The 24,432-nt window shown below is 43.9% G+C and overlaps 1 protein-coding gene across 1 annotated transcript in view; it reads left to right on the forward strand.

The window, feature by feature from the left end:
• Positions 1-24,432, forward strand: part of LOC102571335 (protein mono-ADP-ribosyltransferase PARP14) — a 42,159-nt gene that overhangs the window by 14,161 nt on the left and 3,566 nt on the right. The window contains exons 6-15 of the mRNA XM_014599306.3: positions 442-2,729; positions 4,464-4,700; positions 5,889-6,110; positions 6,612-6,675; positions 8,503-8,652; positions 9,666-9,728; positions 13,150-13,317; positions 18,080-18,286; positions 18,384-18,992; positions 22,387-22,529. Of these exons, the coding sequence (XP_014454792.1) occupies positions 442-2,729; positions 4,464-4,700; positions 5,889-6,110; positions 6,612-6,675; positions 8,503-8,652; positions 9,666-9,728; positions 13,150-13,317; positions 18,080-18,286; positions 18,384-18,992; positions 22,387-22,529 (4,151 nt within the window). The remainder of the gene's footprint in view (positions 1-441; positions 2,730-4,463; positions 4,701-5,888; positions 6,111-6,611; positions 6,676-8,502; positions 8,653-9,665; positions 9,729-13,149; positions 13,318-18,079; positions 18,287-18,383; positions 18,993-22,386; positions 22,530-24,432) is intronic.

The raw sequence follows: 24,432 nt of genomic DNA on the forward strand, positions 1-24,432 counted from the left end.
CATCTTGGCTCAAGGTGATGTAGATATTGGATTCTAACTTTGTATTTTTCTCTCCAGTATTTTTCATTTTTAAAATTGCAGAAGAGTGCCCCAAAACTGACACCCCTTTTTGACGGATGCTATATCCATAGACTGATTAATGAGAATAAGAAACATTTACTCATACTTTTGAAATGGCACTGTGCTTGGTGCATCTGTCAGTTAGGCATTATCCTAAGGCATAATTGTGAAGATGAATGTATGCGTGAATGTATACATCAGAACAAGGTGATAGTAGAGAACAAACAGAACTTTCCTTCAGTCCCAAAACAGTGTTTAGGGAAGCATAAAGCCAAAAAAATAGCCCTTCTAAAGCCACAGGCATATTATTGCTTAGTCTATGAATGTTAAATTCTGCTTAATTTATTTGAAGTGAAATTCTTTGTATATTTTAACTTTTAGATTTCAGTGCTGTGTTGAACAAGCAGCATTTCCTTGATGAAACACCAATTTCCGTGTATCCATACTACAGGTCTTTGGGTACAGCTTTATATGGGAAGGACAGACCTGTAGTAGAGATGCCAAAACCAATCACAATCGCAGTGGATCCTTACCTCTGGCAGTTTTTACAGAAATCTGACAGACTACTCCAGAACATAAGCCAAGACATGGCAAGATGCCACTGTGACCTAAAATGGCCCCAAACCGAAAGTGCCCAGCCTGAAATTACGTTGTCTCCATTAGTGGCGTTGTCCAAACAAAGAAGATTGATGGTTGAGGTGATCCCGACTTGGAACAAAGATGCTACCACTGCTTTCTCACGTATTGTGTCACAGTACAAGGTTGCTAAGTGTCACGTAAGTTCAGTAGTTTGGGAAGATATAAAAGAGAAAGTAATGAAGGATGGTGTTTTGACCACCGCTGATATTTCTGAGGAGATGGTGGTCATAGCAGGCCACAAGTTGACTGTGGAGGGTATGGAAAAAGAGCTGAGAGAATGTATGGAAAAGGCTATCAAAGAAATGGAAAAAGGAAAGCAAAGTTTAGAGACAACCATTACAGTTGACCCAAAGAAGTATGCAATTCTGTGCAATTCTAAGCTCGAGGCGAGTATTTGTAAGGAATACCCATCTCTGAAGATGTCTTACAGCGCTCCGACAAAGAAAATCAGCCTGTGTGGAATAGCTGCAGAAGTGTATAAGGTCAAAAGTGACATACTTGAAAAGGTGCAGAATATGGCACAGAAACCAATTAGGATTCACCCTCAGATTTTCCAGTTCCTGCAGCACGTAAATAATGAAACACTGTCGCAGAATTTATTTGTGGCAAATAAAATTAATGCCATTTATGAGCTGGCGAATGATACGGTGGTGCTAATAGGAGACTCCCTTGCAAATCTGTTAGAAGCAGAAGAGAAAATGAAGACAGATTTAGACTGGAAAGGCATTCCTGTGGAGGACAGAGAAGTCATCCAAAAAGCAGAATGGAAGAGACTCACAAGCTCTCTGTGTAGGAAACATAATTCTTCGGGGGAAACTGTTGTAGTTGATTTCCTGATGCCTGAAGGGAAAGAGGGGCAAGTAGTTGTCATTGGCTACTCTAAGGCTGTCTCAGATGTCTATCTGGCACTTTCTGATTTTGTAGATAGAAACACAAAAGTAGAAAAACTAATCCAAGCTCAGTCTGTGGCAGTTGTAAAGTTCCTAGAGAAGGAAAACTCGAATATTTGGCTTGACCTACAGAAGAAAAATGTGACAGTGAATTTTGGCTCAAAGTCTTCACCTAAAAGTATTTCCCTGGCCGGACCAAGAGTGGACGTGGTGAAAGGGGTGACCGTAGTTGAACAAATTCTATCCACACTGTATGCAAAAGATGTGTTAATCGATAAACCAGGGGCCAAGGCATTTTTCAGAGACAAAGAGTATGTGTACGTCACTGAGGCCAAACAAAAGTTTAAGTGTTTGATCCGGCTGCAAGAAGACGGAGAGCAAGAAGAAGCTGGCGCGGTTGGCAATGTTAAGACAGGACCGCCCCTTTGGAAAACAAACCTGCCAAATGGGGTGGCGGTGGCAGTGTGTAGAGGCAACTTGTGCAGTTATTCTGTTGATGTTGTGGTGAATGCATCAAACGAAGACTTAAAGCACCTTGGTGGCCTTGCCGGGGCGCTTTTAGCAGCTGCAGGGCCAGACCTCCAGACAGAATGCGACTACTTTGTGAGACAGCACGGGCGTTTGCAGCCTGGGTGTGCGGTGATTACAGGGGCTGGGCAACTCCCTTGCAAACAGGTGGTTCACGCTGTTGGTCCCAGGTGGGTGCAGGGTGAAGCAGAAAAGTGCGTGCGCCTGTTAAAAAAAGCCGTTAAGGAAAGTCTAAGATTGGCTGAAACCTACAATCATCGCTCCATAGCGATTCCTGCCATCAGCTCGGGAATTTTTGGATTCCCGTTAGAAAGGTGCGTACATTCAATTGCAACATCCATCAAGGACTTCTTGGAAGAGTCTGTCGGGGACAGCTCGCTGAAGGAGATTTATCTCGTAGACTCCTCGGAGAAAACAGGTCAGGCTCTCACTAAGGCTTTCAAAGAAGTGTTCAGCAATAAATCACCCCAACCCAATTCACCTGCCCTTTCCAAAACAAGCCAACCGCCCAGAGAAAGCAGAAATATTCAGAGCGCAGAGGATCACCATAGGGTCAGAACAAAGGAAGGTCTGAACATCATCCTGAAGGAAAAGGACATTCGGGATGCTGCAGTAAGTGTTTTCGTTTTCCAGACATCATTTAATTTTATGAGATTTTTTTTTTGCTTTCCAGATTTAAACAGAAAATGAGAAAACAGTAGTCTGATCTGGGAACTGAGTCTCCCGTAATGATGCATACACAGTGTGCTAATTAAATAGGTAAACAGAGAGACAAGTCACAAAGTTCACAGCTCGATCCGAATCCTTGGTCATGGGGGTTTGGACTGTAGCTTTCATTCAATTCCCAATAAAGAAAAGCCCAGGTACAAACTGCTCCTGGCTTCCAGGTCGCAAATGTAACTACCACAGATGTCAGGATGTTTGAATCTAGATTCATGAACCGCCATTCGTTCCCTTTGTTCCTACTACCAAGTCTCACATGGGCTGCGAGCAGTTTCTCTCCTCTCTCATCGCGCTGATCTGTGAGGTATCCAGCTTGTAGGATTTACCATTCTTTGAAAAAGCAACACCTGAACTAGGTGCTTGATTTGTCTTTGCTGAAGATAAGAGCTGATGACATCTCTGTTTCCACCACGCTCCGCTTATCTAGAGCACATCAGTCTGCTTTAGCTGGACTAACATCGTCTAATTCGGTGTGACTCCACTTACTGCTTAGGCCGTGTTTTTTTCCTTCAAGATTTTGTGGGGGGTTTAGTGCTTAAAGTGCTCAGTTTTTAGTATATTTCAGTGATTTTTTTTTTCTTGACCATTGAAAGTCCTCTCAAAGACTTGCTCTGCCCCTTTATAGAGCACAAGTATATCTCTGGGTAGAACCGACTGCTTTTCTTGACCCTTGTGGAGCCCTGTTACTGAAGGAGACCGATCCCCCTTTAAAAATGCCTCTTCTAATATTATAAGGGAACTTGAAGAAAAAGTCTGGGTTTTTCTCTTAATTGAGTTTTCATGATGCAAAAAATCCTCCATCCTAGTTTTGTAGCTGAGATACTGCTTTTCTAAACATCCCACCCCACCTCCACTAGGGAGAGGAAGGAAAACGGTGTTAGTTATAGGTGCGTGTGACATCTCTGGGGCTGAAAGCGGACATTGCCTTTTGCCGTCACAACATTTTTTTCTGGCAGGACAAAGCCCAAGAAAGCAGACATCTGTGCCCCTTCCCATGTGAGAAGTTAATCAGGTGCACAAGTACCTGCCTGCAACTTGTATTTGTTTCTCTGTCTTGCAGCTGCTGCTTCTGCTTAGGACGTGCCATGCAAAGGAGAAGCTGTATAGCAGCATTTCTTTCTAGAGGAAGTTAGGAAATGTTTCCAGGAATGGAGAGCATCAAAATGTGGGATAACCACGATGCCATAACTAGGGGCCCACCTAAATTGCAGAAGAAGTTCACGCCACAGCAGCACCTTTTAATCTCACTCTTTTTGCCATGCAAACTGTGCTCCCCGCCCGTACCCTAACTCTAACCCCCCCACACCTCCCTGCTGCTCAGTGGCCAAGATGCAAAAACCATGGCATGCACCTTGGCTACTCAACGGCTGGGGGAGAAGGAGGGAAGGAGGAGGGGCACGATGAAAAGTGTGAGTTTAAGGGTGCTGCTGCGCCACGAGCTTCCACCACGATGTAGGTAGGTCCCTATCCTTAACAGAGGAAATCCCCTGGGTCTGTGTCATGCAGAATCCCCATTAAGAATCAAGTTCCTTTATGTTTCATGTTGAGTGGTACTGAGATAGCTTATTGGTGAATATTTCAATTTAAAATCCTGTTATAAATATCGTTTTCCTTTTGTTTCAGACGGCTGTTATTGTAAGCAGCATTGGCACAGATCTGAGGCTTGGTGTGGGTCCACTTTCCAGAGCCTTGCTGAAAAAGGCTGGACCAGCCCTCCAGCTGGAGTTTGCTGAGAAAACAGAAGGACAAGTAGCTAATATAGGGACTGTGTTCCAAACAAATGGATATAATCTGCCCTGCAGTTTTCTGTTTCATGTTATTATTCCTACCTGGGATCAGGGGAAAGGAACTGCCTTGCAGGTAGCAAACTTTCTATGGCTTTTTCTCTGACTACTGATTTTGTATGAATGTGCTCCTTGTTAGACATGTAAACAGATTTAATGGGAATCCTGCACTAAATTTGCATGCTAGTACTTTACAGAGAATAGGTTGCATTTATTTGTTTGACATAGATTTCATTGACATTCTCATCGATTTCATAGACCTCGTAAGATCATCGAGTCCAGCCCCACGCCCCAGGGCCAGGAAGTCAGCTGGGGTCATAGGATCCCAGCAAGATAAACGTCCAAATATTTCTTGAAAGTGTCCAGAATAGGTGCTTGCACCACCTCTGTGGGGAGTTTATTCCAGGCCTTGGGGGCTCAGACAGTAAAGAAATTTTTCCTTATGTCCAGCCTAAAAGGGTCTTGCAGGAGTTTGTGACTGTTGGACCTTGTCATCCCTTGGGGTGCTCTGGTGAACAGTCACTCCCCCAGATCCTGATGTACACCCCTATGTATTTATAGGCTGCCACCAAGTCACCCCTGAGCCTGCACTTCTCCAGGCTGAAGTGTCCCATGGCTTGCAGCCTCCCTTCATAAGGCCTGTTATCCTCCCCTCTGATCATGTGCATGGCTCTCCTCTGGACTCTTTCAAGCTTCTCCACATCCTTCCTAAACTGTGGAGCCCAGAAGCGGATGCAGTACTCCAGATGCGGCCTCATCAAGGCCAAGTACAGTGGGAGGATGACATCCTGGGTCTTGCTCGAGATGCATTGGTAGATGCAAGCCAGAGTTTTGTTCGCTTTGCCAGCTGCAGTATCACATTGGCAGCTCATGTTCATCTTGTGGTCAGTCATGACCCCCAAGTCTCTTTCAGTCGTGGTACTAGTGAGTGTAGCTTTGCTGAGCCTATAAGTGTGATGTGGGTTTTTATTCCCGAGGTGGAGCACCTTGAATTTCTCCATATTGAATGCCATCAGGTTTTCATCCACCCACCTTGCAAGCCTGTTGAGGTCAGCCTGGATCACCAGCCTACCCTCAAGTGTAGACACTCTTCCCCAAAGCTTGGTATCATCAGCAAACTTGGCCAGTCCACTTTTGACACCGGTGTCCAGATATGTGGATGTCTGTTTATCATTGAGAGGTTTTTTTTAGCATCAATAGAAACTCCCTGGGATTAGAGATTAAAGACTGTACTCACCAAAATGATATTTGATGTGTTCTACAGAGCCTAGGAGACATAGTCCAACAATGCCTGAAGAAAACCCAGGAGCTGTCTTTAAAGTCTATCACTTTTCCAGCAATCGGGAGTGGTGGGTTTGGATTTCCCAAACCCATTGTTGCTAAATTAATGTTTGATGAAGTATTCAAATTCAGTAGCAATCACAACTTGAAGTCTCTTCAGGAAGTTCACTTTTTGTTGCACCCAAGTGATACAGATAACATTCAGGTAATTTCTCTCCAAATAATGCCTTTCCTGTTTGATTTTGTTCTAGTTATTTATTATCAATATAATGTAGTTAAACTGGGTTTTTTTATAGGCCAAATTTGGTATTTTATTTCCAAATGATTTCCATGACAGCCTTATGCCAGTCTCTCAATGAGCCTGATCTTGTGACTGACCCTCATGTTGAAAGTCCTGGTTCATGAAAGATGGGCCATTGAAGTCAATGTCTTGGAATCAGAAATCCATACTCAAGCAAACTGCCATTGACTTTGAGAGTTTGTCTATATAAATAATATTCAGTGAAAAGTGAGGAACGATCTCAGGATTTGGTCTTCTGAATGAGTGTTGCAGTGTCAAACTCTTAAGGAAAAGCTGAGAAACATCTCAAGTGGAGATACATAACTATTAGTTCTGCTTATAAATATATTAATGTTTGAACCTATTTCTCCTGGCCAAATCTCTGAAGCCTTCACCGCAGCTGATAAATGTTGATTCTCTTTCTAGGCTTTTACTGATGAACTACAGTCTAGACTCGGAGGTAAACGCAAGGCTGCACCCCCAAACCCGAGTAAGTTTGTTTGTTTGGATTGGACTTCTTTAAAGTAGTTTTGGCCGTGTGCTGGTGACAAGAGAACGTAGGTTGCAGGCCAGAGAATATTGTTTCCTTTCGAATGGATTGACACTTTAAACCTTGACTGTGAAAATCTGAGAGAACACATTGTGTAGTGGTGACACTTCTGCTCTTCAGAGATGGTGCCAACCTTGCTACTTGAAGGAGAATCTGCTCCTACTATATACAGCCCAGGAGCCGTTCCATCCATTAGGTGTTCGAGGACTTAGCTGCCAGTCACCCAAAAATTATGCATCTCAGAGGACCAATTCCATTTAGCCTCTTAAGCACCTAGGTCTCTTTGACAGAAAAAAGGAGCAATGGTCTCAAGTTGCAGCAAGGGAGGTTTAGGTTGGATATTAGGAAAAACTGTCTCACTAGGGGGGTGGTGAAGCACTGGAACAAGTTACCCAGAGAGGTGGTGGAATCACCATCCGTGGAGGTTTTTAAGACCTGGCTAAACAAAGCCCTGGCTGGGATGATCTAGTTGGGGATGGTTTTGCTTTGAGCAGGGGTTGGATTAGATGTGACCTCCTAAGGTCCCTTCCAACCTTAACTTTCTGTGATTCTCTGGTTCTGTCTCCCATTCTTGCAAAGGGAAGCTTAGTATATCTCTAGAAGCTGATTGTACTCTAGTTTGGGAAAGCATGTCGCTCTCCAGTTCTCAATGGGCAACCTTTATGTACCTACAGCTAAGCACTGAGCAGAGAATTGCCTATAGGCAGCCAGTAGGAAACTCCGGACATACAGGCAACCCACGCTTTGTGCTCTTAATCAGTTCCCAAAAAACCGAGCATTAAGTGAAACGAGTGTTAAGAGAAACTGAAAGTATCTGACGACCCACGATGATGATCACAATTGTTTTTAATGACCAAGATGGTGACCGCGAGTGTTATAAAAAAACTCACTGAGCACTAAGTGAAATCAGGTATCAATTTAAAACGAGCGTTATAGCGAAATAGTGCTAAGCAAAACGGTGTTAAGCAGGGGTTGCCTGTATGCCTTACTTAGGGCTACATAATAAATGCCTCCATTATCTATCATACAATCCAACTTGTCCAAAGGGGTGGAAAAGGAAGGCATGTATGACCATAGTGAAGAGAGGAAAAAGGAAATGATCCTATGAGCCTTATATCCAGTAGTTTAGTTGATAGGGCACTTTTCACAGTGAAACAAATGAGGGATTAATGTTGTGGCCGATTTGAAAAAACTGATATTTTTGCCACTTGCCCAATCTAACCATATCCAGCTAACAAGCATATTAGCTTTAATCTTGATAGAAATGAGTCAGTGCCTGGTTGATTCCTGTTCCTTATACAGCTTGTGAAAGCAGAAAGCAAAACGCTCATTTGCTCAAAGATAAAGAGGATAACAGTGGATTTATGTAACGATCGGGGTGGTTTCTTTTCCACTTACTAATTCGTAGGAGGATGGGCCTGCCAGCACAATCGTGAAAATATGAGTGAGCAGCAGGTAACACAGGTGATGAAGTCACATCAATACAGAGCCCATCTCTTCTCCTGTTGAAGTTCATAGCAAAACTTTGTCAACATCAGTGGGCTAAAGTTATAGCAATATCTAATAGGTGGGAGGTGAAGGGTAGGTAAAGACCCTACAGAAGCTAGAAATCTGGGTTTAGAAATCTTGGTGCCAAAGAAGATATTTCAAGTTTGGAGAGGCCAAGTTGCCAGCACGTTGCTAACTATGCAAGGCATATGTAATCTCAAGGAAATAGCAATTTTGCTAGAATAGACCTCTCTCAGTATGTTTGTAATTACCTTGCAGCTTTCTTTGGGCAAGTTTCAACTCCAGTACTGGGAGTCCACGAGATGCAGGTGGGTTCCATAACTTTCAAGGTAGCGACGGGAGACATCACCAAGGAAAAAGCAGATGCTATTGTAAACGTATCCAACGAAACATTCAATTCCTACTCAGGTATTTTATTGCCTATATACAATTTAATGATACATTCACTGCCAGTTGTTGAAAATAAGGGAAAATATTTTCAATATTTAAAACTTTTGTAATAAAGTATTTTCATAGATTGTAAGGCCGGAAGGGGCCTCAGAATTTCATTGGGTCCGGCCCCTTGCACCAAGCAGGAACGATAACTGGGGGTCAAGTGACCCCAGCAAGGTGCCCGTCTAGGCTCCTTGGCTGTTTCTCGAACTGTGATGACGGTTAACAAAACAGTAAATCCGTAGAGCTCTCAGTTTTAGGGGAAAGTGCCTGCTAGCAATTCCCTCTCATTTATAACAAGGAAACTTCCGTTTCAGCATATGTGCTTATCCCAGCTATGACATAAAGAGGGCAACAGACTGTTAAGTAAACAGGTCTTAGTGCCCAGGTGCTGTACAGATCCTATAAATAAGTATATTTAGCTAGTGGTGTATTAAGTATTTAAGGTATGTGCAGATTATTATATTTGTTTCACAATAACAGTTGTTTCAATAAATAGAAATGTTAGAGCCTATAGCCCCTCCAGTAAACTGTGACCAGCACTGCTACAACACATCCCATATGAAAATAAGCCAAAGCAACCAGTGAGGAACTAAAGTTTTACATATTAAAATGCCATTACAAGAAAAAAAATGTGATGAATGATATAATACAAACCAAGGAGACAGCCTGGTAACTGGTGCATTATAAATTGATAAAGCTATGGCATAGCACATCTGCAGTCAAGAATGAATGCTATATATTTTTTGCAGGCAATACGACACATCATGCTGATTTCTAAGCACAGCAGGAACTAGCAAGGCTCAACATCTTGGAGATTTTGGGCTCGTGGGAATTTTAGCCACAGAAGGAATGTAAATTCCGGCTCTCACTGCATGAAAACAGAGCAAAGTTTGAGAGTTAATTAAAACTTTTTCATTAAAGTGTGATATGATTTTTTAATAGTTTGACTTGCCAAACTGACGTGCTTCTTCTTTTTTTGATTGAAGGTGTCTCCAAAGCAATTTTAGAGGCGGCTGGACCCCTGGTTATCAAAGAATGTGCCCAATTAGGTACAATATAGCTTTGTGTTCTGTTTAATTTTTTTTCTAAACTCGTTATTTCTAGAATTGGAATGGCTTCTTACACTAACTCATAATATGGCAACATTTTGTAATCCTATCAGATAACAGGCAAATATAAAATGTATTATAGAAAATAATTTTGGTTTTTCATAGATTCATAGATTGTAAGAGGCCGGAAGGGACCTCCAAAGATCATCAAGTCCAACTCCCTGCACCAAGCAGGAAAGATAACTGGGGGTCACGGGGCCCCAGCAAGCTGACCGTCGAGTCTCCTCTTGAAAATTTCCAGGGTAGGCGACTGGACCACCTCTGGAGGGAGCTTAATCCACAGTCTGAACACCCTGACTGTGAAGAATTTTTTCCTAATGTTGAGCCTGAATTGATATTTCAGGAGTTTGTGGCCATTACTCCTGGTTTTCCCTTCAGGTGCCCTGGTGAACAGTTGCTCACTGAGCCCTTGATGTACTCCCTTAGTGTAGCAATAAGCTGCTACCAAGTCCCCTCTCAGCCCTCTTTTCCTCAGGCTGAAAAGTCGCAGATCCCTCAGCCTTTCCTCATATGGCTTGCCTTTTAAGTCTCTGATCATATGGTTGGGTGGCTCTTTCTTGGACTCTCTCAAGCTTGTCCACATCCTTGTTAAAGTGCAGTGCCCAGAACTGGACGCAGTCCTCCAGCTGCGGTCTCACCAGTGCTGAGCAGAACAGAAGAATCACCTCCTTGGCTTTGCTGGAGATGCATCGATTGATGCATGCCAGAGTATTATTTGCCCTACTGGCTATAGCATTGCACTGCCATATTCATACTATGGGATATTATTACCCCCAGTCCCTTTCATTCGTGGTGCTAGTCAGTTTGGTTCTGCCAAGCCTGTAGGTGTATTGGGAATTGCTCATCCCAAGGTGGAGCACTTCACATTTCTCGACATTGAACTTCATCAGGTTTTGATCTGCCCATCTTGCTAGCCTGTCTAGGTCCACCTGTATCTATAGCCTATCTTCAGGCATGACCATACTTCCCCATAACTTGAAGTCATCTGCAAACTTGGCCAGTGAGCTCTTCACCCCCACATCCAAATCATTAATAAAGATGTTGAAAAGTACTGGACCGAGCACCGAACCCTGCATGACACTGCTGCCCTCTTCTCACCAGGATGACATAGATCCATTCACTATGACTCTCTGGGTCCTGTCCTGCAGCCAGTTTCTCACCCACCTGACTGTCTCGGAGTTAAGCCCACAATCCTCCAATTTTCTCGCGAGGACATTGTGGGATACTAAATCAAAGGTCTTTTGGAGGTTTGTTTTTGAATATTTCCACTCTCAGGGCAGTTGTCACTTGGACAACAAGCATGTTTAAAGAAGGAAGAGAATTGGGAAGGCAGAGATTTTTGGAGCTTACTGAGCATTTGAAAATAAATGTAGTCTTAGAATCTAAATCATGAAGAAACTTTAGCATGTGCCTCTCTTTACTAAGATGAACAGTCGTAGTGACTTTAGTAGAACTTTATGCTTACATACTTTAAGTTTCTTCTTGAACCAAGGTGTCTGCAATTTTGGGAGTGATCTCACTTATAGACAAGTTGATGAGATTTGTGCCAGGGACTCAGTGGGTGCAGGATCGGTCCCCTAAATACTGCTAGTTTGGGGTCTTTCAGATTTGAAAGTGCAATTGAAAGTATGTATTTAATTGAAAATATGTAACTCTCTATATACCACATGTAGGCGCTTTTCAATAGCCTTTCTATTCTGTTGGATTAGTACTGAAATGAAATCGTTGTCCACTGGGGTTGAACCCCACTAGCTTAGAAAAGACTGTCAGTACATATCCTGAGGCAGAAAATGAAAGGAAGACCCCATGAATTTCAGCAGATAAATCCCAATGTTGCACCTTTTTAAGCCATTTTTCTCTTGTCACATCCATGAGTTATTCCCTTTTGCAAGCCTGATCTGGCAAAGTACTGAAGATGGCCTGCAAAGGACCTAATGCTCTCATCTCCTGGGTCAATAAGCATGGAGAACTCTGAACATTTTTGAGTGGGCATGCAGCATCTCTCATTCATTGTCTTTTGCTGTGTTGAGCGATGTGTAGCCTTAGAATGAAAACAGACATGTGTGACGCAAGATTAGCTGTGCTGCGATATGCTGGCAGCAACATGGAGCATGGGCTGCATATACGGAGCCAATGAGAGTTTCCCCCTCCCTTGCACTCGCAGATACATGCTGGGGAAATGTGTATCACGGCTGTGTTCCAACGTGGGGCACATATCCGCAAGACAGAAACATGTACCCTGCTTTGGGGTGAAACCCTGCATTTTTCTGCTTACCCAGACACTCCCTGGAGGCTTTCGGGTATGTGTCTGAGTAAACAGGGAAACCCCAACTTGCCTCACTTACCCAAGCACATATCAGGAGATCCCTGGGACTCATCTGGGTAAGCAGGGAAAATGAGGCAGGCGTGAGGGACCTGATTCTGCCTGGAAATTCCTGGGGTGTGCAGGACCAGGCCCATAAGCTTGTGGACCCCCTGCCTGGGGTAGCTGGAAAGCACAGGCAGCTTTGGGCAGCCTGTCCTCTCCCACCACAAACAAACAGACATTGGTCATGATAAAGCAGCACAATTTATCGCTCCCTTCTGTCATGGCCACCAATTTGAGCATTTGTGGTGTGCTAAAAGGTACAGACATCTGTTTGCTTTCACTATCTGCCAGTATAACATTTTTTTACAGTGGCACAAAGGCAGCACTTGTTTCTGCCCTTACACTCACAAAGCCACTAGAGCTTTGTAATGTAGGTTCATTTTACATTCCAGACAAAATAATAATTTATAAGACTTTTTGCTTCCTATGTGCCTCAGGCTCCTTAATGTAGCCCTACAATCTCCTTGTCTTTTAAAAATCAATCAGCTTGGCTCTGAGATAGTAAGAAGTCATCTCTGAAAGTAAGGCAGAAAATAGGGGGTTTTCAGGCAGAAATTGTGTAGCCTTTCTGCTGGCACACATTCTTAGAAATGTGAATACAAATTAAATATTTGTAAGTTAAATGTGAATTTAGAAAGCTGACTGTGTTAAATGGTAAACTGTCCTTTGTAGAGTTTCCCGGTTTTATTGATAAGTAAGGCAGGAAATGATGCATGTGTGCACAGTTCCCAACCAATGGAAGGTATGCTAAGAGTAGCTAGCAGTGAAAACAATAATTGGGCAAAGCTGCTAGAATATCACTAGGTGTGTATGGATAAAACATATAAGATAGATTCTCTTACTACACTTCTGCTTGCAAGAATCAGGCAAGTTTATCTTCTGAAGGTAAATCAGCATTAAAGTCAGGGAAACGATTCCCCACCAGCTGAAGATACGTTATACAGAGTTGATCTGTTTATCTTATGACTCATTTTTTTAACTTCTGTCTTCCAGGTGCACAGCATCACAGTGGCTTCATAACCACTCAGGGCGGAAAGCTGATGTGTACAAATATTATTCACCTTGTTCCCCATAACAACATCAAAGGCCAGGTGTCTAAAGTGCTCCAGGAGTGTGAACTGAAAGGATACAAGTCTGTCACCTTCCCAGCAATTGGAACAGGTTTGCATTCCCTTAGAAAAGCATCAAATCTCCTTTGGTTTAGTCTTTATTTAAGAAAGGTGATGGATTTGGGGAACGAAGTCAATATTATTATCACACCTGAGGTGGGAAGAGGAGTGTCAGGTGGATTTTGAAAGAAGCCTAGATCATTTAACTAATATTGCATGCACTAATGGCATGTTTTAATACTGTCACTTTATTTTACGGGTTTTATTGTAATTATTTATGTATCGTTAGCACCTAAAGGCTAGACAATTTTCCTTTTTATGTTGGTAGAAGCATAATCAGCCCAAATACTTGCCAGATCTTTTAGACCAGTGGTTCTCAACCAGGATGCCTAGGCACCCTGGCATACTTTGACATCCTTTTGAGATTGCCATGGGGTGCCATGTAATGTTAGCACTGGTGGGTATGCAAACATGATTCACAAGATAAACCGAGAGATTTCAAATAGGAATCTGTACTGTTAAAATATATTGTTACTTGCTGTAGTCTTTTTGAGTTCTTTGAAACTGAAGAATTGTGCTATTCTTTTTTCTGTTGTCAAAAAATTAACGACAACTAAGAGTTGGCACTTTTTAAGGGGTGCCTTGAGTCTAAAAAGGTTGAGAATCACTGTTCATGCTTCATAATACTGGGAAGTGACTGTGTGACTGAGGAGCCACATTCAATAGGTAAACCTTGAATAAATCATGTAGCGATGTGCAAGGATCAATCTACTGTTCATGCTAATTAATAGTACATTGATACTGTTGTAACATTATCCAGAAAAAAATGTTGCATTTTAGTATTTCTCTAAAAAATTAGATGTAGCGTTTTTAGTCTGAGGATCATTAAAAGGACATCTTTTAATATGAGCGAACAATTTCACATCTTTTTTTTCTTTTTAAAGATTCCTGTAACATTTTATTTAAGGGAGCCACCCTTTTTATGTCAAAGGAACTCTAAACCTGAGGAAGGAGTACCATTTTTACTCAAATACAAGATAAGGGTTTTTTCGCCAGTCAGCCTGGGGAAAACCGCTCTTCATCTTATAGTTTCATAGTTTCATAGATGTTAGGGTCAGAAGGGACCTCAGTAGGTCATCGAGTCTGACCCCCTGCCTTGGGCAGGATGACCCCCAGCCAGGTGCTTGTCCAGTCTCCTCTTAAAGATCCCCAAGGTAGGGGAGAGCACCACCTCCCTTGAAGCCCATTCCAGATTCTGGCAACCCTTACTGTGAAGAAGTTCTTCCTGATGTCCACACTAAATCTGCCATCCATCAGTTTGTGGCTGTTGTCCCTGGTTATTCCAAGGGGTGCCTTGTTAAGCAGAGTATCTTCTATTTCTTGCTGTCCCCCTGTCCCATCCCCCCCAATGAATTTGTAAATGGCCACAAGATCACCTCTCAGCCTTCTCTTGGGAAGGCTGAAGAGATCCAGGTCCCTCAGTCTCTCCTCGTAGGGCCTTACTTGCAGGCTCCTAACCATATGAGTGGCCTCCTCTGGACCCTCTCAAGGTTATCCACATCCCTCTTGAAGTGCGGCACCCAGGACTGGACGCAGTACTCCAGCTGTGGCCTGACCAATGCTGCATAGAGGGGAAGCATCACCTCCCTGGACCTGTTCGTCATGCACCTGTTAATGCATGACACAGTGTGGTTAGCTTTACTAATCACTTTGTCACATTGATGGCTCATATTCCTATTGGAGACAACTATGACTCTAAGATCCCTTTCTGCTGCTGTGCTGCTGAGAAGGTCATCCCCTAGCCTATAGGCGTATTGGTGCTTCCTTCTCCCTAGATGCAGCATTTCACACTTGTCTTTGTTGAACTGCATCCTATTCTTTTCTGCCCACTTTTCCAACCTGCCCAGGCCCACCTGGATTCGATCCTTTCCCACTAGTGTGTTTACTTTACCCCATTATTTCGTGTCATCCACAAATTTGGGCAGGGTGCTCTCCACACCCTCATCCAAATTGCTGATGAAGACATTGAATAGCACAGGTCCAAGGACAAAGACTTGGGGGACCCCACTGCCCACATCTTTCCAGGTCGATACCAACCCGTCCACCACCACTCTCTGGGTGTGACCCTGAAGCCAATTTGCCACCCACCTGACTGTGTAATCATCTATGTCACAGCCGCTCAGTTTATTTATGAGAATAGGATGAAATACTGCACCGAAGGCCTTCTTAAAATCCAAGTAGATGACATCTACCTCAACTTCTGCATTTTGTGACCTGGTCGTAAACAGAAACAAGATTAATCAGGCAGGATCTTCCTGCTATGAACCCGTGCTGGTTGCCCTTTAGCATTACTTTTCCTGCTGGGCTCCCACAAATGTGATCCTCGATAATTTTTTCAAAGATTTTTCCAAGATAGAGGTAAGACTAACTGATCTGTAATTACCCGGATCTTCCCTCCTCCCTTTCTTGAAAATAGGGACCACACTGGCCCTTTTCCAGCCCTCTGGGACCTGACCTGAGCACTGTGAGCACTCGAACAGTTGTGCCAGTAGCTCTGCTATGACACTGGCCAGTTCTTTCAGCACCCTTGGATGAAAATCATTCAGGCCTGCTGACTTAAACACATCCATCCCCTCCAAGTGTCCCTTTACTAGGTTAGTGCTGACAGTTGGTTGGCTAGTGTTCCTCCTGTGCCTAGCTATAATGCAGTTGGGAGATTTGTCTTGATCTGTTTAGGAATACAGAGGCAAAATACTCATTGAAGAGTTCAGCCTTGTCCCTCCTCTCTGTCACCAGTTGCCCTAGTTTGTCCTGTAGGGGTCCTATGTTAAAGAGGTCTGCCTTCTCCTCTGGCGCAACCACCAGGTTGCCCACTGTATCTTGCAGGGGCCCCACGTTTCCCAGTGCCTTCTTCATCCTCCCTATATATTTGAAAAAGGACTTTTTATTATCCTTGATCTTGGATGCTAGTCCTAGCTCTGTGTCCGCCTTAGCTTTCCTAACAGCTCCCCTACAGGCCTGAGCGCTGGAGGTATACTCCTCTTTGGAGATCGCCCCTGCTTCCACTGGGTATATGCCACCTTTTTGGCAACCAGGCATTCCCAGACGTCCTTGGTGAGCCAGGGGGGCTTTTGGGCACTCTTGCCCCCCTTGCTTCTTGTTGGGATCGTCACCCCTTGGGCCCTGAGTATCGTCTCCTTAAGGAACGACCACTCATATTGGACACCGAGTTCCCCTGCCCTCGAGAACCCCAGCGCCTCTCCCACCGATCTCCTCAACTCTTTGAAGTTGGCCCTCTTGAAGTCTGGGGCTGCCACCTTGCTGCAGGCCCTTGTCACCCTTCGCTGGATGATGAATTCCAGCAAGCGATGATCACTATAACCCTGGTGGTCAAGGACCTGGAGCCCCCTCACCAGATCATCGCCTGTGGCCAGGACCAGGTCCAACAGGGCATTTCCTCTGGTGGGACTGTGCACCTCCTGGGTTAAGTGGAGGTCCTGTATCTCGGCCAGGAACCTCCTGAAACGGTCCAACCTGGCTGACTGCTCCTCCCAGCAGATGTCTGGGTAATTTAGATCACCCATGACAACTATATCCCTTGCCTTAAGTGCCTCTGCAAGCTGGCCCAAAAATTCCCCGTCCAGCTCCTCCCCTTGGTTGGGGGGTCTGTAGTAGACCCCCACTGTTACATCCCTCCCCCCACGACCCCCTTGTATATTGACCCAGAGCACTTCAGCTTGCCCCTCTTCCGACCCCATTTTGCTGGCAGAGGATGTGTATTGCTCTTTGACATAGAGCGCCACACCTCCTCCCTTCCTTCCTTCTCTATCCTGCATGTAGAGCCTATAGCCCCTAATGCTAACTGCCCAGTCGTGGGATGAATCCCACCACGTTTCTGTAAGCCCTACTATGTCTGGGTCTGAACTGGCTATTCTGAGGGCGAGTTCCCCCCTATTTGTTCCCCATACTACGAGCATTGGTATATAGGCATTTAAGGCATTGCATAGTTGCAAGTGCCACCCCCCAATTAGGAAGACTATCTGGACCCCTGTTTCTTACCTGGGCACTGCTTGCATGTGTCACCTGTCTTGCTCGGGTGGTGTCTCCACGTCTTCCTGCGGCCCCCTCCCCCGGCGAGGCTAGTTTAAAGCTCGCCGTACAAGATCAGCCAACCTGGAAGAGAAGACACGCTTGCCTTTAGGAGAGCGGTGAAGCCCATGTTACCCTGCGCCTTCTTTTTGCTCCCTATACACCTGAAGAAGGACTTTTTGTTGTCTTTCATTTTTTTTGCCAGCCCCAGTTCCATTGCAGCTTTGGCCTTCCTTACTGTTCGCTCCCTGCTAGTGCGAGCCAAGGAGGTATACTCCTCCTTGGTAGCTACCCCCTGGGTCTACTTATACTTGTATACAAGGAAGCCTCATTACATACATTATCTTTCATTAAACAACTGCCAAAGGCAGCATGTGCTCAGTACTAGAAACCAACTTTGAAGCTGATTAAACACTGAGCATGAGTATAAAACATGGGCCCCTTATTGGCCAACATACTCATGGGGATCTGGACAGAGCCAGCCCTGACACCCTTCCCTGGGTGCCAAAAATGCTGCTATATTTGATCTTAGCCAAAAGACCAAAATGCTGATGGGGACCTTTTCTTTTCTTTTTTATTTATTTATTTTTGTGTGTGTGGCCCTTGTGGGGGGAAAAAGGATGTCATCAATGCTAATTGGGGATGTGTCCATGCAGAAGAAACCCTTTCAGTTCATATACTGTTCACTCACAAGCACATAAATTATATTTTTCTTACTGTTACAGGTAATGCAAGACAGAATCCTGCTCAGGTAGCTGATGATATGATAGATGCTATAGGCAACTTTGCAAGTAAAAAGCCAGTACAGCATGTGAAAAAAATTAAAATAGTCCTCTTTCAGCCACATATGCAAAATGATTTTTATGCAGCCATGCAAAAAAGAGGTGGAACAGGTTTAGCTGCATCAGAATCATGGTATTCTAGGATAACATGTAAGTAAAGCATTTATTTAAAAATTGCAAGTACCTAAAATTAAATACTTTCTAAAATAAAAGATAAAATAATTATGGACTTTATTCTTTGTTACAGCGTTCTTTTCTGGCAAAAAACAACTTCCTAGAAAGAAGCAAGATTTGGTTTTGAAGAAGAAGATTGAGTTAGCCGTATTTCAGATATGTGGTGAAAACCGCCAAAATGTGGAAGACACTGAAACCTGGTTAAAAATTCTGATTATAAAGGAACAGTCTGAACATAATATTAAAAATGAATTAATTGAAACATTTAGTGAAGCAGAATTTAGAAAACTGAATGAACTCCAGGAGAAACTGCACATTACCATTCAAGTCGAAACCAACAAATGTCCCTCATACATTAAAGTTTCTGGTATTACCAGAGATGTCTATGATGCTTCCTTAGAAATTGAAAAAATGATCAAAAGAATTAAAGATGACCAAGAAGAACAATCCAAGATAGAACTTGTTCACCAGATAGTAGTGTGGAAGTATTCTCTCCCTAATGGTACTTTCGCAGCCTTTGACCCTCTAACAAACATGCAGTTAGAGGATGCTAAAGCAGCTAAAAAGCCATCTGTCGATATCAAAGTCAACAGGAAGAAGTACACAGTGGACATGAACACTCTGCATGCTACAGATGAACAAGGGGCAACTGTAACCATTCAGCGTGTCTCAAAGCTGGAAGGTAATTCAGAACAGAAAAGTATATCTCCAAACAGGGACTGACTAACGAGGGACTGGTTGGATCATCATGATCAAATAGTAGTTATCCATGGCTCAATGCCTAGTTGGGAGGAGTGGGTTCTCCAGAGGTCCATCCTGGGTCCAGTATTGTTTAATATCTTTATTAATGATGTGGATGATTGGATCAAGTGCATGATTAGCAAATTTGTGGATGACACCAAGTTGGGTGGAGTTGCAAATACTCTGGAGCAATGGTTTTCAACCTTTTTTCATTTGCTGACCCCTAAATTTTTTGAATGGAGGTGCAGACCCCTTTGGAAATTTTGAATGGAGATGCAGACCACTCTGAATTGTAAGTGTGGGTATTCACTAGGGCTGTGCGAGGCTTCAGACCGTGCTTCGGATCCGGAGAAGATTTGGACGCTGAAGCAACATGTCCGGATCGAAGCGCTGGCTTCTTTAGGCTTTCCAAAGCGGTTCAGAAAAGCTTCAGAGCCGCTTCAGAGATCCGGCCGTAGGGTATAATGGGGAATCAATGAAATATCTATAACGTTGTTGTTTTTTGTCTGATTTGGATGAAACTTGCAGGGGTGGTAGCTTCTGTAGAGAACATGAACCCTGCCAAGTTTCAAGACAATAGGTGCAGGGGCTTGGGGGGAACTGTACCCAAAATTCTTGAATGCAAACCTCATGTCACATGTATGTGTTACACCACAGCGGGGTGAAAACTGCAGGGGTGGTAGCCCCTGCTGAGTCCATGAAGTCTGCCAAGTTTCAAGGTGATAGGTGCAGGAGGAGTCTGGCTTCTGGGGCCCTGCACCTATGGCTGCTAACAAGCAAAACTCATGACATAGATGATCCTGTGTGTGTTAAGGCGCAGCAGGGTGAAAGCTGCAGGGATGGTGGTCCCTGCTGCGGCCACGAAGCCTGCCAGCTGTGGAGGAGATCGGTGCAGAGGGGTTCTGGGGCCCTGCACCTCTAGCTGCTGACAGGCAAAACTCGTGCCATGGGTGCTTGTGCAACTGACTGTCTGTCTTGGGGCAGTTGATTGTCTGCATTGATACTTTCCTCTCCTTAGTCTGTGGTTTTGTAAGTGTTAATCCTTGCTCGTTAACTGGTTACATTAGCTAGCTACTATGTACTGAGCTGGTTCCCAAGTGAATCATGACTAATTGGTAACTGGTAACACAGTAGCTTAGCAGCCAGGCCTGCCCTACTCATCCCCACACCCCAAGACAGTCAGTTGCACAAGCACGCATGTCATGAGTTTTGCCTGTCAGCAGCCAGAGGTGCAGGGTCCCAGAACCCCCCTGCACCGATCTCCTTGACAGCTAGCAGACTGTGTGGCCTCAGCAGGGGCCTTCACCCTGCTGTGCCTTAACACACGCAGTGTCACCCATGTCACAAGTTTTGCTTGTCCGCAGCTTGAGGTGCAGTTCCCCCCAAACCCCTGCACGTATCTCCTTGAAACTTGGCAGGCTTTGTGGCCTCACCAGGGGCCACCACCCCTGCAGTGTTCACCCCCCCCCCCCCATGGTGTAACACATACATGTGACATGAGTTTTGCTTTCAAGAATTTGGGGTGCAGTTCCCCCCAAGCCTCTGCACCGATCTTCTTGAAACTTGGCAAGCTTCATGCTCTCAGCAGAGGCTACCACCCCTGCAAGATTCACTCAAATCAGAGAAAAACCAACAGTTATAGATATTTCATTATATCCCCCATTATACCCTATGGCCGGATCTCCGAGGCGGCGTCGAAGTTTCGGAGCCACTTCGGCCAGATCGAAGCAGGAAACCAATCTGGAGCTCCAGATCAGATCGCTGGCATCTGAAGCAGCTGGATCCAAAGCCAAATCAAATAGCTGCCTATTCGCACAGGCCTAGTATTCACATACCTTTAATTGATCATAGTCATCTTTCATGGACCCCTTAGATAGTCCAGGGACCCCCAGGGGTTTACAAACCACATGTTGAAAACCACTGCTCTGGAGAGTAGGGCCACGATCCAGAATTATCTGAATAGGCTGGCTAAATAGCCTGCAGTCAATGAGGTGAGATTCGGTAAGGACATGTGCAAAGTCCTGAACTTGGGATGAAATAACTGCATGCACCAATAGAGTGGGGAATGACTGGCTAAGCTGCAGTACTGCAGAGAAGGACCGTGGGGTTGCAGCAGAGCATAAGCTGAATATGAGCCAACAGTGTGCTCTTGTTGCAAAAAAAACCCAACAGCATCCTGGGTTGTATTAACAGAAGTGTCTCTTGCAAATTAAAGGCAGTGATTTTTCTGATCTATTCAGCACTGGTGAGGCCTTAGCTGGAGTCTCATGTCCAGTTTTGGGCCACATGCTTCAAGAAGGATGTGGACAGATTGGAAAAAGTCCAGTACAGAGTAACAAAAATGATTAGGAGCCTAGGAGGTAAAACTTATGAGGAAAGACTGAAAGAGCTAGGGTTATTTAGTATGGAGAAGAGAAGACTGAGGGGAGATTTGATAAGTCTTTAAATACCTGAAGAGCAGTTATGGACAGTCTGGAGATGGGCTTTTTCTCTGTAGCCATGTGGGACAGGACTAGGAGCAATGGCCACAAGCTCCAGCAAGGGAAATTTAAGCTGTCTTTTTTACTATGAGAGCAGTCAGGCATTGGGACAGGCTACCTAGAGAAGTCATGGAAGTTCCTATCCTTAACTATATTGTAAATGTTTCTTTTTTCTTTTCCACTTTTCATTCTGTACTGTTTTCTAAATCTGTTTAAAGCCATCTCAATAGAAAAATAATGCAAGCCACCATCCAGTATACTTTATATTTAAGTGCTCTGTTGGATCAGAACTTCAGGGAACAGCTAGTGACAACAGAGTACAGTAGTTATACTTGGATTTTCCCTCAACTTAATCACTTTGCTAATAAATCTTTTGATTTACGGACATAACAAAAACCTAACATGTCATAATCAAATACCATATCACGGAAAAGATAAATGTTCCAAACATGTGCTCTGCAAGCATATCCATGAGTAGAGAGAGGTAATGAGATGCATTAGATACCTTCTTTAAGCATATGAATTGTCCTTACTCACCTGAATAGTCCTATTGACCACAATTTGAAGGCTTAGGTACATATTTCTGAGTGGTCCAGAAGTTTCCTGATATTTCTAAAAAAATTAGTTGAATGTTGCTTGTTTGGTAACAAGCAGATGAGAGTGACAGAAATATAGAAAACTCCATCTGTGCTACAGACGTTATGGGTTATTCATGCAAATAATACTCTTGCCAAAGAATGGTATTTGTGGAAGAAAAGATTAGGTAATAGATCCTTTCTTTTCAGTTACTGGGAAGGCAGGACCCTGTATAATCAGTGTGAGACTTAGACAATATTAAAAATGTTTAATTTGCAGATAAACAATCGATAGATCTTCCGAAAGAGTGGGATGATATGCAGCAGGAACGTGTCAAAGTGGTGCAACTAAATCAAGGATTACCAGAATATCAAAAAGTGCAGATGGAGTTTCAGAAAACCTGCAGATCCAAAATTAGCAAGGTGAGGTAACATGGAAAAGAGAGATGGACATCAGTTTTTACAAAGTTTTTACTTGTAGCTACCCCTTCCAGGTCCACGCTTCCCCAACACGATACACTAGTGACAGAGAGCAAATCCAAACCTGTATATTTATCAGCAAAAGGGAAGACAGCTGTGAGAAATTGGATGACACTACGAATGGGAAAATATATATTGAACCACACAGAAAATCCCCAATGCTGAGATCCTCTGGGATTATCACCTATAAGAATAAGGGGATATTTGGCTATTTAAAAACGTTGGAGCAAATGTTTGTTCCTGGAAAATGAAAACAACTGTGCAAGGGTATGACTGGAATGGTCTTTGCCATCTCTAAAGCCTATTATTTTTAACCTGAAAATCCGTAGCTTCTATACCAATGCTCTTTCCGCCTACTCCCACTGGAAAGATTCTCACGGACTTCACTGAGAGTCAGATCAGATTTTTATGATGCATCAAACTAATCAATCCTGTTACATCAAACCTGCTCTTTTAATGTAGTCTGTCCCGTGGGGAGTCATTATGATGAGGTTGTACTGTATTTGTAAAATCTTCATTACCCCACTAATGACATACCAGTATTATTACATGTACCAGGTATATTAGGCAAGGTTCAGGTGTTAAATGGAAATCATCTAGCTTAAAATGTTTCTAGGTTACTTTGGCTGCTTTCATTTTCTAAGTTTCCAACTCAATACTCATTAGGTCTCATCCAGAGTATTGTGTGCAGGTCTGGGCTCCACATTTTAGGGAGGAAGTTGAGAAATTAGGGTCCAGAGGCAGGCAACAAAAATGATAAAGGGGTTGGAAGGAAGCCATGTAAGGAAAGGTTGAGAGAAGCAGGCATACTTAGCTTGGAGAAAAGGGAACACACAGTAGCAGTCTTCAAATATCTGAAAGGCTGCTATGAAGAAGAGGCAGGACAATTGTTCTGTCTTACTGAAGAAGAAATGATGTGAAGCAATGGCTTCAGGTTGCAGTGAAGTAAATGGGAAGTGGTTCTCACCCCTACCCTAGGGATCTTCAAAAGGAGGCTAGACAGTCACCTAGCCGGGGTCATTTGACCCCAGCATCCTTTCCTGTCCATAGCAGGGGGTCGGACTTGATGACCTGCTCAGGTCCCGTCCAACCCAACCAACTATGAAACTATGACATTTTAAATATCAGGAAAAACTTCCTTATGGTTAGAGAAGTGAGGCAGTGGAACAGACTCCTTAGGAAAGTTATACAATCTCCTTCACTGGGGGTGTTCAAGATAAACATTGGACAGGGATAATTTAGGAGAGGCAATACCTGGAGTGTGCTGTGAAGAGCAATAGCTGGGAAATCCCAGGAGTTTCCTCCCCTAGCCCTCCAGGACCTCCATAGCATCAGTCATAGACCATAAGAGGGACTCGGCAGCCCAGAGCAGGTGCAAATTGGAGGGGACTGAGCTCAACAACAGGAGAATGAAGCAAAGCTTGGTTATTAAATAACACTGAAAGAGCTGGGATCAGTTTATGGAGGAGATAGGTTCATTGAAAAGGGTGTTCTGGCCCAGCAGGATGTATAATGCGTGGAGTTGTCCTTGTGGTCCCCAGGTTCCAGTACAGAGTGGAAGGTATCTAGTTAGCCCATGCTTTGGGGTTTCTGCTTTCTGTGGGGCCATGAAGAAATGTTTCCTTTCCTGATTGCTACTGGTGTCGAGGAGGGTTACTTTCCTGAGAAGTAGTACTGGGTGTTGGTCTGGTCTGGATTTTGACTGGGATATATTGATGTTCCTGCTGGGACTTAGAAAATCCATAGGTTCCTAGCTTGTGTATCTTACTCCTCTGCTCAGGGTCAGACCACATTTGGTACCAGGAAGGATTTGTACCCCATGGTCAGATCAGGGGGGGCAGGTACT

This window comes from Alligator mississippiensis, chromosome 4 (assembly GCF_030867095.1).
Source record: "Alligator mississippiensis isolate rAllMis1 chromosome 4, rAllMis1, whole genome shotgun sequence".
NCBI lineage: Eukaryota > Metazoa > Chordata > Crocodylia > Alligatoridae > Alligator > Alligator mississippiensis.